The sequence below is a fragment of the Morone saxatilis genome, unplaced genomic scaffold (genome assembly GCF_004916995.1).
Source record: "Morone saxatilis isolate NCDOM2014 unplaced genomic scaffold, NCSU_SB_2.0 Contig4, whole genome shotgun sequence".
NCBI lineage: Eukaryota > Metazoa > Chordata > Actinopteri > Moronidae > Morone > Morone saxatilis.
The window spans coordinates 1,454,304-1,468,712 of NW_023339984.1; the positions used below are offsets into that span (position 1 = coordinate 1,454,304).

The window sequence follows — 14,409 nt, forward strand, 5'->3', positions numbered from 1 at the left end:
AGCTCTACCCACTGAGCTATCCGGGCGCCCATTTATGTCATATTTTTGTCAGTAATTTTCTGTTCACCGGAACTGGTGGCAGGCATTAAGAATAACTATATAAAAATAGCGAATATTTTCTTAGATGGTCTTATTTGTTTACATTGATCATATAGAGGCATCAGTATTAAACTGAGATAGTTTCATACCCAGTTAAAAACTCCTTGTAGTATGTTTAAGTTCATTTAAAGGTCCAGTGTGTAAAATTTAGGAGGATTTATTGGAAATGGAACATAATATCCACTAGTCCTTTAAGATTTGCACTGGTCCTTTTAGTTTTTGCTAATATCAACATTTGCCCATTATGGGTTGATGAGCTTCCTAGCTACCATAGCAGCAGTGACAGTGTTTGCTACAGGTCCTACAGTGCTGACTCCACAAAAATGATGAAACAGCCTCCCTACAATCCACTGTCGCACCAGCCTCATTTAGTTTATAGCTGTATAACATCTCCTGACAACCTGCCTGCAACCACATACAAAAAAAGTTATAACTGATACTCTCTGCGACAGGCAAAAAGAAAAAGTCAAACTTGTTAATTAAATATGAGACGTTTAATACCTTCTACTGCAAGGGCTTTTTTGGGGGGGAACCGAATTCGTTACTTGGAGACTCTTCAAGCCCTGCAGATACCCTGACAGATTTCCAGCATCACCATGGCACACTGCAGGCAAATCCATGTACACTCACTATAGCTTGAAGCCAGATTGTTTCATGACCTGATCAGATACACACGTACATACAAGTGCACAAATCTCTCAACCTGATTAATCTAAGAAATAAGGAGGACACAATACCAAAGATCGAATTACCATGTGTGTTCCAACAATGACAAGCCACCAGAAACACAGTATGTATTTGACATTGTAACTGGAGTATTAAAAAGCAGTATAAAGCTGTGAGCATAGTTTAATTCATTTTTATTGGCAGTTTTTATTGGCATGTTTCATACATACTTTGTGAGAGGGGTATTACAGCACTTCCACTATGGACAGAAAACCTACATGAAAACCTATGAATTTCTATTCATAATTCAGGGTAAAAATAGAAACTCTTTTACCTGAGGAGATAAAGTTAGCTTTAAAGTGAGCAGCTGTGTAGTGTGTCCTACACCGTCTAGCTCTAATCACTTTGATACAGAGTCATTAGTTGCTCTCCGTCCTCTTCAAACGGAGCTTTTAGAAGTGTGGACAGCTCATGTATTTCAACAAGAGTGCAGTGTGAGTGCTCAGGGGAAGAAAGAGCTCACACCCTCGCAGACTTGGCTGCAGATGAAATAGATACATCCAGATAGTCAGACATGATTATCTGGCCCCTGATTTGTCGACAGTTCTGAAGACCCTCGAAACTGAATTCAATTCCCTGCCTTTTCCCCAGCTGCAAGTATTGTGTTTTGGGATATCAAATATGTCCAGAGTTTCTGGAATCACTACGAGGTCAATTAATCAACTAATTAAGTGCAGTTTTTCTGTATCTTAGAGTTAACCGATCATTTTCATTTCATCACAGCACAACAATGAAATGTTTGCATGGACAACTGGGTCAAGAAACGTAACCGCCACCTCACTGGTGTTAATGTTTAAACTATAAACCAACTAACCAATTACCATCATAAACCACAATGTTCTGAACATATAATTACAGACACAAACAAAAAGTAACATTAGCACACTAGGCTGATGCATGATGGGAAAAATGGGCTGTCGCCTAGCAGTTACCTTTGTGGCTGGCTAATGAAGCTAACATGGACATGCCAAAAACTGCAGTTCCTCTAACAGCCACTTGAGGCTGGCTCCAGCAGTGAGTTACAGCCTGGTACACAACACACTTCTGGTCTCTATAGTTAATTTCCCCATTCATGAACTCAACTGTACAGGTGGTGACATTTTATATAACTCACCTGTTTAAATTATATTAAGGCTTAAAGTTATGCATAATTAAGGGGGTGGACGCTTTGAGTGACAGGTGGGTCAGTAACCAGGCTCCATTCAGCCCCTCTTAGTTCCACCCATGCTCCACATATTTACCCATTTTTTTTTTAGGAAGATAAGGACGGTTCCTAAACCGCCTTATTTGAAAAAGTTTTGGTGAACAGGCATATGGAAAACGGAGATGCGGCGTGTCAGATCAATGGAAAAGTGATGCAAACTGGTTTGTAATCAAGGATTTAAAATGTTAAAGAACTGGCATCACCTATGAAGCCCCACGTAGCTGCAGTTAAGCTGGGAAAGGACTCCTAGAGACAGATACTGTGGTATAAACAGCCTCCCAAACCTCTGACCGCTAACAAATTTATATTTTCCCATAATAGATGAATTTATTATCATATGTCTCCTATTTTTTTTAAATTGAAAGTCAACATTATTAAACAAAATTCCCACCTTGACAGAAAGCCCTGTTTGCCAAAGCCAAGCAGCATCTAACCACACCAACTGGAGATGTGGTTTTAAATGTGCCAGTCTAAAGGGAGTTTTAAATGCACTTTGATGATAGTGTACAAACCCAAATTTATAATTAAAAAAAAGGAGGCTGTTGCTGCAAACTAGAGCTGCCCAAGAAACAAAGTGGTGAGAAGAAGAAACATGGGAGAATGAGAGAGAAGTGAGGACAAAAGGCAAAGCGACATCAATGGTTGTCACCTCCTACAAACACACAGCTGGTCTGTTGGTTTATGGGACAGCTTCTTCAGAGTGCCATAAATCTTACTACCGCTCCTTCTTTTAGGGCTTTTGTCCTGCTTCACTCAGAGCCACCAAAGCTGCCCTCTTCAAAGAAAATAAATTGTATTCAATCTGAGTTTACATCAATCTGGCTTCTTCTCTTAACTCTTGGCACAGTTTAGGACAGCCAAAAAAAGAAATGCCAGCAAACAAGACCAAACTGACCAAGGCTATTTGGTTTGCTTGTCTAATTCAGCAGGGGCTGTCCAAACAGAACTGTTTTAATGTGAATTAAGAAGCCTTTCAGTTTGACACTGTGGATTCATTCAAACAAAGCCAACTCATTATACTGAAATGTTGTGGTTCGCAACACAAATGTACTAGAAATCTATCAGCTCATTTTCAATCTGGCTGCAGTTAACCCCTTAATGGTTTCCCCAACTGTTTGGTAGTTGCAGTATCTTTCTGAGAAGTTTAATGTACTTGACTCCTAAACCTGACAGAGCAATCTCTAGCACTGAGGTAAGCCCCCCACCCAAAGAAATTCCAGGGTCTGATGGGACTTTTAAACAAGACAGGTGGTTTCCTTCTTGGTATTTAGTGGCAGAAAAAAATCCGACTCTTGATGTGGTATGCTTAGGGAGAAGTTTTGAAAGGTTATCACATTAATTGAATTGAATAATGTAAATACATCCCCTCTAGTCCGTTGGTTTTGTAATTATAACAAAATGAATACATGGTACAGTATTATATAGGTTTTTTGTCTTTTTTTTTTTAGAGGTTTTCAATTAGGATTTACTAAGTAGAAGTATATGGGAAATACAAGTCAGTGATTTGTAGAATACCATAAAAAGTGGACACGACCAGAGCACAGATGAGTAAGTCTGAGCTAGTTTTAGATTTCATTGCATGTTATATGACTTTTGACCTTATAAAGAATACTCATACCAATTTAGTATTGTACTCCTATAACACTGTTACACTGACAATGTTTCTTTTTTTGTTGCTAAAAATCGATGTAGCAGTACCAGAGAAATATTCTTCTTAAATCCAAAACCTGGTGCCTACTTTATTCACAATGCATTTTATGCTGGTAGTAGTGTTTGGTAGCAGATGTTTTTCATTTTTAAATGTGTAGCCTTCAGCCCCAATTGATGCTGACTCAAATGACGTCACATGAAGACATTTATCTATCTCACACAGCTCCCTCTAGAGACAACTTTACTTCTACTATAGGAACATGGAGGTTTGACATGGCAGCCTGCAATGAAGGCGTCATATCCCTGTCATACTCCATTTCTGCCAATAGATGCTGTGCGCTGTATGTTTTTGTTTTTTTTCTTGGGCGCGGGGGGGTTGTCCTTCACATGCGATAATGACAGCTGAAGATAGACAGGAAAGGGGGGAGAGAGGGAATGACATGCAGCAAGGACTCAGCCTTTGGTACCAGGCTATCTGGGCACCCCACACACACACACTGGACTTTTGAGTTATTTCTCAAACCATTAAGCAAATGTTAGAGTTTTGCCTATGTTGACAACATGAATCAATCATTCTTGTAATGCTACTGTACATGGTAGTGTTTTTTCTCCTTTATGGGAGATAAATGTACGCAGATTGGTAAAATTGCACATTTACTTGTAAACAATCATTTAACGGTTTGGCAGAGGCTCTCAAAAACAAAAAAAACAAGAACAATATTTGTTACTGTCTAAAGGCTCTGAGAATCACACATTATTAAATCATAATCTAACTAATAACAGCAATGTCAGACAGCTTTATCATACGTACAGTTACACAGTGTTTCTGTAGTGGTGAAAAACCTTATAAAATGTACATATTAGCAGTTTGAATTCAACTAAAAGCTCCCATTAAAAGGTTGAATTTTTCTCCAAAAGGTTACAAATTTTAAACTAGTCTTAATTCTTCACCAATTTTGCTATAGTGTCAATAATAATAATATTAAATCACTCATTCTATAATATCACATAAAAATATTTAAACAGAAAGCTATCTACAACACATGTCTCTGTACTGATGTTTGCTTTACACCAGCTTGTGCAGGTGACAAATCACTCAGCCTGTGCCCACATCCAGCGTGCTAAAAACAAGGTTCTCATGCTAACACGCCAGCCTGCTTTCCCTTTATGTCATCACCTACTCCACATTTCCTCCTCTCTGCTGTTTCTGGCCCGGCATTCAGCAGAAAAGGCTGAGATCAAACAAGTTGTCACATGAGAAATGAGAGCGGCGCTCTGTGTCGGCCCCAGTGCTCGGCCACCGGGGTTGCTAGCCTGGGGAGAATCAAACACCTGGCATTTGTCACCCCACATCCCCTTTACAACCGCGCCGACCCCCCAGTCCCTGTATGGGAGGACTTAAAAGGCATTTGCGTACGGCACAGACAAAAACACAAGTTCTGCTAGTGCTAAGTAATAACTCCCCTGGCTAAACAAGCTGCCCCTACAGCGAAAGGTACATAAAGAGCCACGCTTTATACAAGCATTTGAGAATAGAAATGAAAACACCGTCACATAAAAGAAAACTGCTCAAAAGCACAGGGATTTAGACCTTTCTTCCGCAAACGCTCACCCTTTTTCTTCTTTCAAAAGCTAAAAGGATTAAAGGGGAACTCTACGCTATTCACTGCCGCGTCTCCCCTTTCTCCTCAGGTGTTGTAAAACCATAAATCTTTCTTGTCTACTGTTTGGCTTTAAAACAGCCCTTCTTTATGAGGAGGTTCTCCACCAAATGTGCGTGGACCAGGCAACCCAGTCCTGCCTATTCATGAAAGGAGCCACTGTAGACCTGAAGTTTCTCTAATCCTGCTCTTGAGGTGGAGTATGGAGGAATACTTTAAGTTTGTAAGCAAGCACATTCGACACCCATATTCTATTACTTTGGATAGAAACATAATTTAGGTGTACAAAATCTTTGCTGTCAGTAAGGACAAAAAACTTCATCTTGTAAATATCTTCAGTTTTGTACACTTCTCGTTTGGCCACCCAGATGAATGCATCTGATCTCCCACTAGGTTTATTGGTGCCCACCCCTTCTTCCAATCCCCCCTGGCCAACCTCCTGGGGGCCACCAGACCACCATTAAAGAAGATTCTCTGGCTGTTAGTTGTTTGATTATATAGCCCCTCCACGGAGAGGAAGAACTGACCACCAACAAATCCTCCCCCTAAAGCTTTGGAAGAATTGGACACCTTTCCACAACCCCTCCCTTCACCACTTTTTCCAGTAAACTCAACTGTGTGCTGGGTCCAGCACGTTGGACTCACTGCTTTCACTGCTTAAAGCAGTGAGTCAAATTGGAGTATATCAATTAAATCAGCTGCTTTACTATTAAGACGGATCAAGAACTCTTGTAATGGTTTTCATAACATTTAAAAGTCCAAAAAGATTCAAAAAAGGTTTTCCACTTACATCCGATTTGGTAGACTGGTCCTCTATATCAGAGTCATTGGGGTCCACCAGGTCCTGAAATGGGGGAAGTGTTGACACCTTCCTGCGCTCCACCTCATCACCGTCTGGCCGTGATTTACTTGTCCGCATCTGCGATCTGTCCTTCAAGAGTTTCTTATCCAAATGTTGGGCGTCTAACCCTGACGTCTGTTTCCCTGATGAATCCACAAATCCCTTTTTGCGTTTTTTGGTCAGGTGATCATCACCGTCGGGGGTGGACAGACGCTTGTTTAGTCCGGACCCGTGGTTCATTCCCTCAGTCCGATGCTCCTTGGACAAAGACTTGGGTTCCTTGAAGCCCATCTTAGGATTGATATCTCTAAGTGGCTGGTTCTCTTTGGGTTTCCTGGAAGGTTCTTTGGGGGCTTTGCTGGGTTCCCAGCCAGAGTCTCTGAAGGCACTTTTGGGCTCTTTCAAGTCTTTTGGAGGCTTGTCTTTGTGGTCCTTGGAGGGTTTGTGGAGTTTGGAGAAGCTGCTGCTGTTGGTGCTGGTGGTTGTGGCGGTGGTGAGCAGGGTAGTGCCGCTTCCTTTGGAACCATCCTGTGGATTAAAGCCAGCAAATGAGAAATATCCTGTATTGTATGAACACATCCTACAGAACAAAAGACTGAAAAATAAGCAATAGGTTTAGCTTTCGTGGCTACTGGCAGTCTAAATTGTGACGTACAAACTGCATAATGGCAAGTTAAGTCATTAACGAAAAAACACCAAGAAATTCTATCCAACATTCAGGGTGTTGGAGCAGAATTACACAGAATCATCTAAGCTTCAAAAGAAAAAACGTCAGCTCTTAGGATTATGGAGCAAGGTAAAGGGAAATCCCACTTTAGGTCAGTGGGCAAACATAATAGGGCAAGGCCATAATTAACCACAGAGAAATACTGTTGCCTGAGGATAGTATGGGCTTACATTGCTGTAATAATAACTGAAAAGAACTGCCACTGAAAATAATAAAGATATAAAGTTAATAAAGAACCCAAAATATTAAAAACGGGGGTGTTTTGGTTTAAATCACATCTTTTCCAATCTCCTGTAATTATGTTGTCTTCTTGCCGTTTGTATTCTGTCAACTTTGGACTTCACTCAAGACTACAACGCATAGTACCAAACAACAAAGTGAGCAAAAACCAGGCAGCTAGGTCAAATGAAGATTAATCCTCTGCCTTTTACACAAGAGGAAACATGCATGCCACCCTGCAGTTTGGCATTACCATCTGTGAAAAGAAGTCTATTCTTAAAAGAAAATCAAAAGGGTCTTCTTAGTCCCCATCTATGGGCTTAAAGAGCAAACTCAGGACTTCTTTTGAACAGTGCTGTTCAGTGGGGTGGAGGGGCCTTTTCAGCCGCCACACATGCGCAACTTTAAAAGTGGAGCAAAGAGCAATGTGTAGAAAGGAGGAAATGCATTCCTTCTAACGGCGGGGGCCATTGGTCCCTGGGTCTCACCTCCAGCCCCTTTGTCAATATTTCATCAATGCAGTAAACCCATTAAAGCAGTCTAGACGACGGGGTGTGTTACAACTCTGCCCAATCACCTCTAAAACCTTTCATTTTGTCTATCTGCTGGTGAACCCGGGACCTCAGGATGTAAAGCTGCCGGCTCATTCTAAACTGCTGCATGCTCCTCCTCTGCAGTGAACCCATTTCCCTCCCAGGGCAGCACAACATAAAAACTGGTTTAGTGCTCTGGAAGGGACACACAGAGCCTCTCTGCTGCCATCAGCATTGAAGAGATCACTAAAGTGGCACTTTTTAACAAACCTTTCAGCACCGTGACATTGACAGGTTAGCAGGTGACCTAAGTTGATATAAATCACTGAAGGGAGTATAATAGTAATACTGTCAGAGTGGAATTTAAAAGCACATCATAATTACAAACAGATTCTAAATGCATTTTGCTTTCTATGAACTGCATTATACTCCAGATTTCAGCAGGGTTCAGCAAGTTCAATTAAAAACTTTTAAGACATTTTTAGTATCACACCAAATGCAGTTGAATGCCTGTTTCACAGCCTTACTGGCTAAAGTATAACTTTATGATGGAAAACCAGTAGGGACAATGACAACTAGAATTGTTTATTATTACATCACAGAAGATATAATCAATAGAATTAAAGAATCAATTAATTATAAATAACATACTGGCTAACAGTAGTGGCAGTAGTGTTTGTTACAGGCCTTATGGTGCTTTTAAAGACTCAAAGTCACACACTTTATCAAACAATTACTTCTGAGTAGTTTTATTAATTCTTTATTTTCTCAGTGCTTATTTCTAGAATTGGTTGACAATGTAGCCTATATGTTAAATTATTTAACAATTTAACAACTATTATTTGCTTAAGAAAGCAGCCTATAAATAGTCATATCGATGCAAAATTGCTCTATTTTCATTACAACTCAAAAAGTCACTATAACAGCTTTTTAATATCGGTAATTAGAGAATTTTTTGAAGAGAAAAATACCCATTTTGCTCGAGCTCTACTGAGATTTGGATATTGCACTTCTGCATCTCTCCATCTGTACATTTCATACTATGTTAATATTATAGTGTGTATATTAGATATATTGTGTTTTGTATTCATTTTGTGATTTTCCTAACCTAATACACTGTTCTTATTTGAAATATATCAGGTGTGGCGGTATCATACGAGGACTTACATCAGTAATGGAGGAAAACTTAAGTATTTAGGTCCTTGTCAAATTAGTTACGATTAATTACAAAAATATCCAATGTGCTATAATACCTGAGCAATAATTCTCAGAACATGATGGATGGAGAGAGAGAGAGAGAGGGGAGAGACAGAGAGAGAGAGAGAGAGAGAGAGAGAGAGAGAGAGAGAGACAGAGAGAAGAGAGAGTGTGTGTGTGTGTGTGTGTGTGTGTGTGTGTGACCTCCTGCTCCACAAGTAATTCATCACACACACTGTGTTTAGACTGGAAACTGTTTCCATGTGAAATGGCCCTCCTAACCTGGCTCTTAAATGACACTATTTAAAGGGACTAAAAATAACACATAATGGAAACAACATGCCAGCTTATTGACATACATGATTTAGTGCTGCACAAGATAATGTCTCAAATCGCATGTGTAGCTTCTAATATATGCATTTTCCCCATCTTCAATGTTGTTCACTAACTTACGTTACTGTCTAAAACGTCTGTGTGTAATACATTTTAAAGGACATTAGAGCATAATGTGGCCATTCCAAAACCCACAGGTTGTCAAAAGATTCACAGCACGTCTATGAGTCAGTGAAGTAAGTGCTTATGGCTGAGCTGCAGCCAAGATATAGTTTGCTTAAGCCAAAGTTGGATGTCTTTGAAATCCCTGAGTTTAAATATATTGGACGTCTTTGAACCTGCCAACTATGTGGGGGATTAGGGCTTGGAGACTTTGAAGGGGTAAAAAGCTTCAGATTCGGGTGGGGCCGAAAGCAGAGGCAGAGGAAGGCAGTTCAGCTCCAGGCTGGGCCTGGAAACAACACTGACCTTTGACCCATGGAAGCTTTTGCTCTTCTTTGGGTCGGAGAAGGAGGATGTCAGCGAGCTGTTAGGAAGCGTGGGCAGCTTCAGGTGCTGGCCGAACAGGGAGGTGGAGCCCTCCTGCATTACCATCACCTGCCAGAGGAAGAGCAACAAACCAAAATCATCAGAGGCTCCTCAACTTTCAAATATTTTGCTTTGGGTTAGTTATAAAATTGAAAAGTAGGGCTGTGTATCAAACTAAAATCCATTTGGGCGTTGACATGAAAGACCAAAAACCTCGCTATTTGCTATGTAATGATACCAGTGGATCATGGTGTCACACTTTGCCTGTGTTGTATCGCAGCTCCTCTGTGTTTGTTCCATAGCTGCTCCGTGTGCAGCTGAGTAGAGTGACTGAAACTGCAGTTTTTATCTTCTACGGTGGTGAATTAAGGATTTATTTGGACCAAAGCAGAGTTGGTGATTGTTTGAACAGTGGAAAGAAAGATTGTTTTGAGGAGTTTTATTTAGTTTTTGTTTTTTGAATAAAGTTACGATTATATGACGATATGCAAGGTAAAATTACCGTTTTGTCTATGGAGTCTGGTGGCATAAGCAATATTATGGCTGTTTCTGGTTAAACAAAAGCTCTATCTCTGTAGGGCTGCTTTCCATATTATTGTCAGCCACTTAGAATAACAATCTGAGCCCACAGTGACAAGCTTTTTAGTGGACGTACTTTAACTGGTGCATTTGTCCCCAAGGTTTAGCTAGCATTTCAGTAGTAGCCATAGCAAAGCCTATTTTCTCATCTAACTAGCGACTAGCAAAGATGATTTTGTTGAGTTTTATTTTGTTTCTGTTTCTTTGTTTCACAATTAGAGGCTATGTAAAATTATGGGTTTTGTCAACGGGATCTGGTCTTTTTTTTTTATATATATAAATATAAATGTATACAGTACACCTATTTTCCTCCTTTCAGAGAGTGAGATGAGAAACTCATGTCTGTGTCTCAAGAGAGTTAAGAGAAGTAAGGGGTTTTAGCCTAGCTTAGCATAAAGACCAGTACAGTAGCATGGGGAAACCGCTAACTTGGCTGTCAAAGTTAAAAAACACACCAATTACATCTAAAGCCATCCACAAACAGATATCAAATAATGCTGTTCCCAGCTTTAAGTCAAGCAATTGTTTGAGCAAATAGCTCCCCCTACAACCATGAATTGTCCTTTTACATTTGTGTTTAGTATGGTTTAGACAAACAAGATACAGCGTATTTAGTCAGTTTAGAATTAATTAATTTAGGACAAAGCCAGGCTAGTTATTTTTGCTTGCTACCAGTCTTAATGCTAAGCTAAGCTAACCCTTTACTGACTCCAGCTCTGTGCACAGACATGAGACTGGTATTGATCTAAATTCTGAATCAAATTGCACAATGTTAAACCACTTCTTTAAAAAACTCTTTAAAAATGATCATCCAAAATATAACCAGTGTAATCAATCTGTTTGAAAAGTACATTTAATCCTGGTTACTTCTAATGGGTCCAGTATGAACTAAGAGAAGGCTTTTATTATGCTGAAGGAAGAATTAAGGGTCATGAGTTAGTGTGTTACCATCCCTAATGCCAAGAGCTTCGAGGTCTACACAGCACACATTCAAACATCTAAAAGCTGCCTGTTTTATCTGAAATATCTAGCAGTCGTTACAGGGCTAGAACCATGGCCAGAATATGCAAGTAAAGACAACACAGCTGCTTCAGTGTGTCTATACTGGAGTGCTGAGGCACACTGACGGTAAATCTCCCAGCCAGGAGAATAAAAGTACTGGTATCATTACACAAAAAGTTATTCAAAGCCACTCTATAGGAGGTGTTCAGATCTTTAGACAAGCCTGTTTCATCCATGACCCCGAAGCATGTTGGAAACCTTACTTTTGAATCTTCTGTACTTCGTTTGTGAGGATCCCGTTGCTGTTAAAGAGAGGGAGAACAAAGGAGACGCATAATTATCATCTACAGCTTAATCCTATAAGAATTTAAGCTTACATTATTGTTATTTATTAATGTCCAAATCTGTGGAACAGGGTGTAGTAAAGTAACTTTGAACAGAGTAATGACATTGAAGACTCTTCAGTCGTGAGCCCTGACAATAGAGAATGTGAGTTTCGACATGGTCTGTGTCAGCACTTGAGCCCTTTCTGAGGCTAAGAAGGGGGTGCAGGGCAAAGTAAATAGAGAGCACTTAGCTCCAGTCATAAAACCTCCAGACTACAGGGGTCCTCTGGCCGGGGGCCAACAGACTGACTGCACCCGACACTGAGGAAGCAACTAGGGATGTCCCGAGCTGATCCTAAGGATTGGTATCAGGGCAGATCTGGCCATATTGTAATGGATCGTATCGGTTTCAATAAAGAACTCTACAGTGTTTTGGCTATGTGAGTCTGCTAGTGTTGCAGTGCTGTCCTCCTTAATGACAGCTGGGCTCTACAATGCAAGCATTTTGCTCTGTATGCGAGTGAAGAAAAGAGTAACGTGATATGGTTGCACTGGTGAATGACTGTTCTGACACCTGAGTTGGCAATGGCAAAATACTCAGATTTGCTAAACTCTGATGGTAACAAAGCTGTTATCTCTCCTGTTGTATTAGCAAAAAGCAACATATAACACAATCAGCTAGCACCTTCTCATCTTTCGCTTTCACCTGTTAAAATGGCAAACAATGCTGGTGGCAGGTCTCGATGGCAGGCCAAACTAAAACTGTTGGATTTTGTGCTCTCTGCAAGCTGGAATCTGTACTCAGCCAAAGATTGTTTCTCTCTCTCTCTCTCTCTCTTTGTTTCTCTCTCTCTCTCTCTCTCTCTCTCTCATCATGTCATTAATGTAAGCTTATCAACTTTATAGTTTTGAAACAGGGCCTTCGGCATTTGGATATAGCGGCTCGTGAAAAGTAAGGACGGCCAAATTGAGTAGCTACAACTGTTATTCCAATGTGTCAGATGCTTATTTAATCAACCTTTAGGTAGATATTAATATTGGATTGGTATTGGCACATACTTTGGATCAGGATCATGGCCAAAAACACTTGATGGGGACATCCCTCAAAGCAACTAAAAGGTAAACTGATGCCAGTTTATGACAACTGTAACCACTACAGACAACTTTAATGACTAGAACAGCTGATCTGGTGAAATTTAATGTCATTCTGCATTGTATATTTTTCATAAAACAATACTAAAGCAAGAGGATCCCTGACATCTGTATGTTTAAGCAAACTGTATGTTGCAGACTGATTCTAAAGAGATAAACCACACAGACAATAACTGGTCAAACAATAAAGCAGCCTCTTGAGAGGAGGAGAACAGATAACGGGAGTGGTTAGGTTACACCTCATATACTGTAACAGAATGAAATTTGGCATGCACAGTCACACTCTTCTTGTGAACAACAGCTGCAATGCCTAAGAGTTAAACAAAGAGCTCTCAGGCTTTTACACCTTACAGAAAAAAATGTGACTGTGGCACTAACATACAGACATTACAGAAGCCTTTTTAGTCCATTGGAATATTTGGAATCTAGAATTCATTCATGGCGAAAGGCCCTGTCATCATTTGTCTGCTTCTGCTTCTCCAATATAAAATAGCTATGGAATTGAAAACTGGTTTTAACAGAAAAAACTGCTAAATAAAAAGATAATTCTGGTTATTTACTGTGAACAAATCCCATGTGTACAGCCAAACAAACAGTGAACATACCCTTCTAATAAGTAATGTGTGTGTATCTTCTTCCTTTGTGCCATAGAGCTCCATTGTTGTCAATCATTACTCATATTTGGAACAAGAATCATACTGCTAGCCCAAATCCAATCCAATCCATTTTTTTTGGCCTATCTAGATTGTATCCAAAAAACCACATAAAACACGATTTTTGGAAATCAGATCCAAGCCACATTATGGGGCTTTTTTCCCCTTTATTGGATAGAACAGCTGAAGACTGACAGGAAAAGGGGGAGAGAGGGGATGACACGCAGCAAAGGGCCACAGGTCGGAGTTCAACCCATGGCCGCTGCAGTGACGACTAAGCATTGGTACATGGGGCACCAGCTCTACCAGGTGAGCTATCTGGGGTCCCGTCCAATCTGATTTCTACAGATGTGTCTCTGTCTGAACAATCATAATCGGATTTCAATGTGTCTTTTTGTCACTTGCAACATGACAGACAAAAACAATATCAAATTCAGAGTGACAGAAGTGCGTAAAAGCGGTTGAGTGGATTCCATGCTGCTTACCGCGGCATGGAGGACAACTACAGTCCAAGAACAGACAATGGAGGAAATTGTGGATCTCCATTTCTCCTGCTTCTGCTTTGGAAAGTGGTGTTAAATAAATCTGACCTGATTACTTCCAGTGCGGGCACTCAGTCTTAAAGATCTGATTCAAAGTATGAATGGCTTGTCTCAAACACCAAAGCATCCTCAACAAGGCCCCTGACCTCAGTGACCATCACTTTAAGACTGCACATCTTTTCCCTGCGACTGAAGAAAGGCAGGTTGATTGTGTGAGTGTTTCTGCAAAAAACTGCACTGAACTCTATCAACTTTCCCTGGAAAAATAGAGATAAAGTTTTTCCTGCTAGGCTGGCAGCTGCAGTAGAAGTAGCTGTATCACATTAAGAGATGTCACTCAAGCCCCAGCCTCTCCCTCGCAATCCTACCCCTCCGGCTTTCAGCAGCTTCCTACGAAACTCCTCTGTGGGGTTGTTGAAGGTGAGCTTCTCACAGCG

The 14,409-nt window shown here is 40.4% G+C and overlaps 1 protein-coding gene across 2 annotated transcripts in view; it reads right to left on the minus strand.

The window, feature by feature from the left end:
* mllt3 (MLLT3 super elongation complex subunit) overlaps nt 1–14,409 on the minus strand; it is a gene marked incomplete in the record, with an annotated part of 50,460 nt that overhangs the window by 13,053 nt on the left and 22,998 nt on the right. For both annotated transcript variants that reach the window (XM_035674844.1, XM_035674843.1), the window contains 4 exon segments: nt 6,131–6,709; nt 9,659–9,787; nt 11,563–11,601; nt 14,341–14,409. In XM_035674844.1, coding sequence (XP_035530737.1) covers nt 6,131–6,709; nt 9,659–9,787; nt 11,563–11,601; nt 14,341–14,409 — 816 coding nt within the window.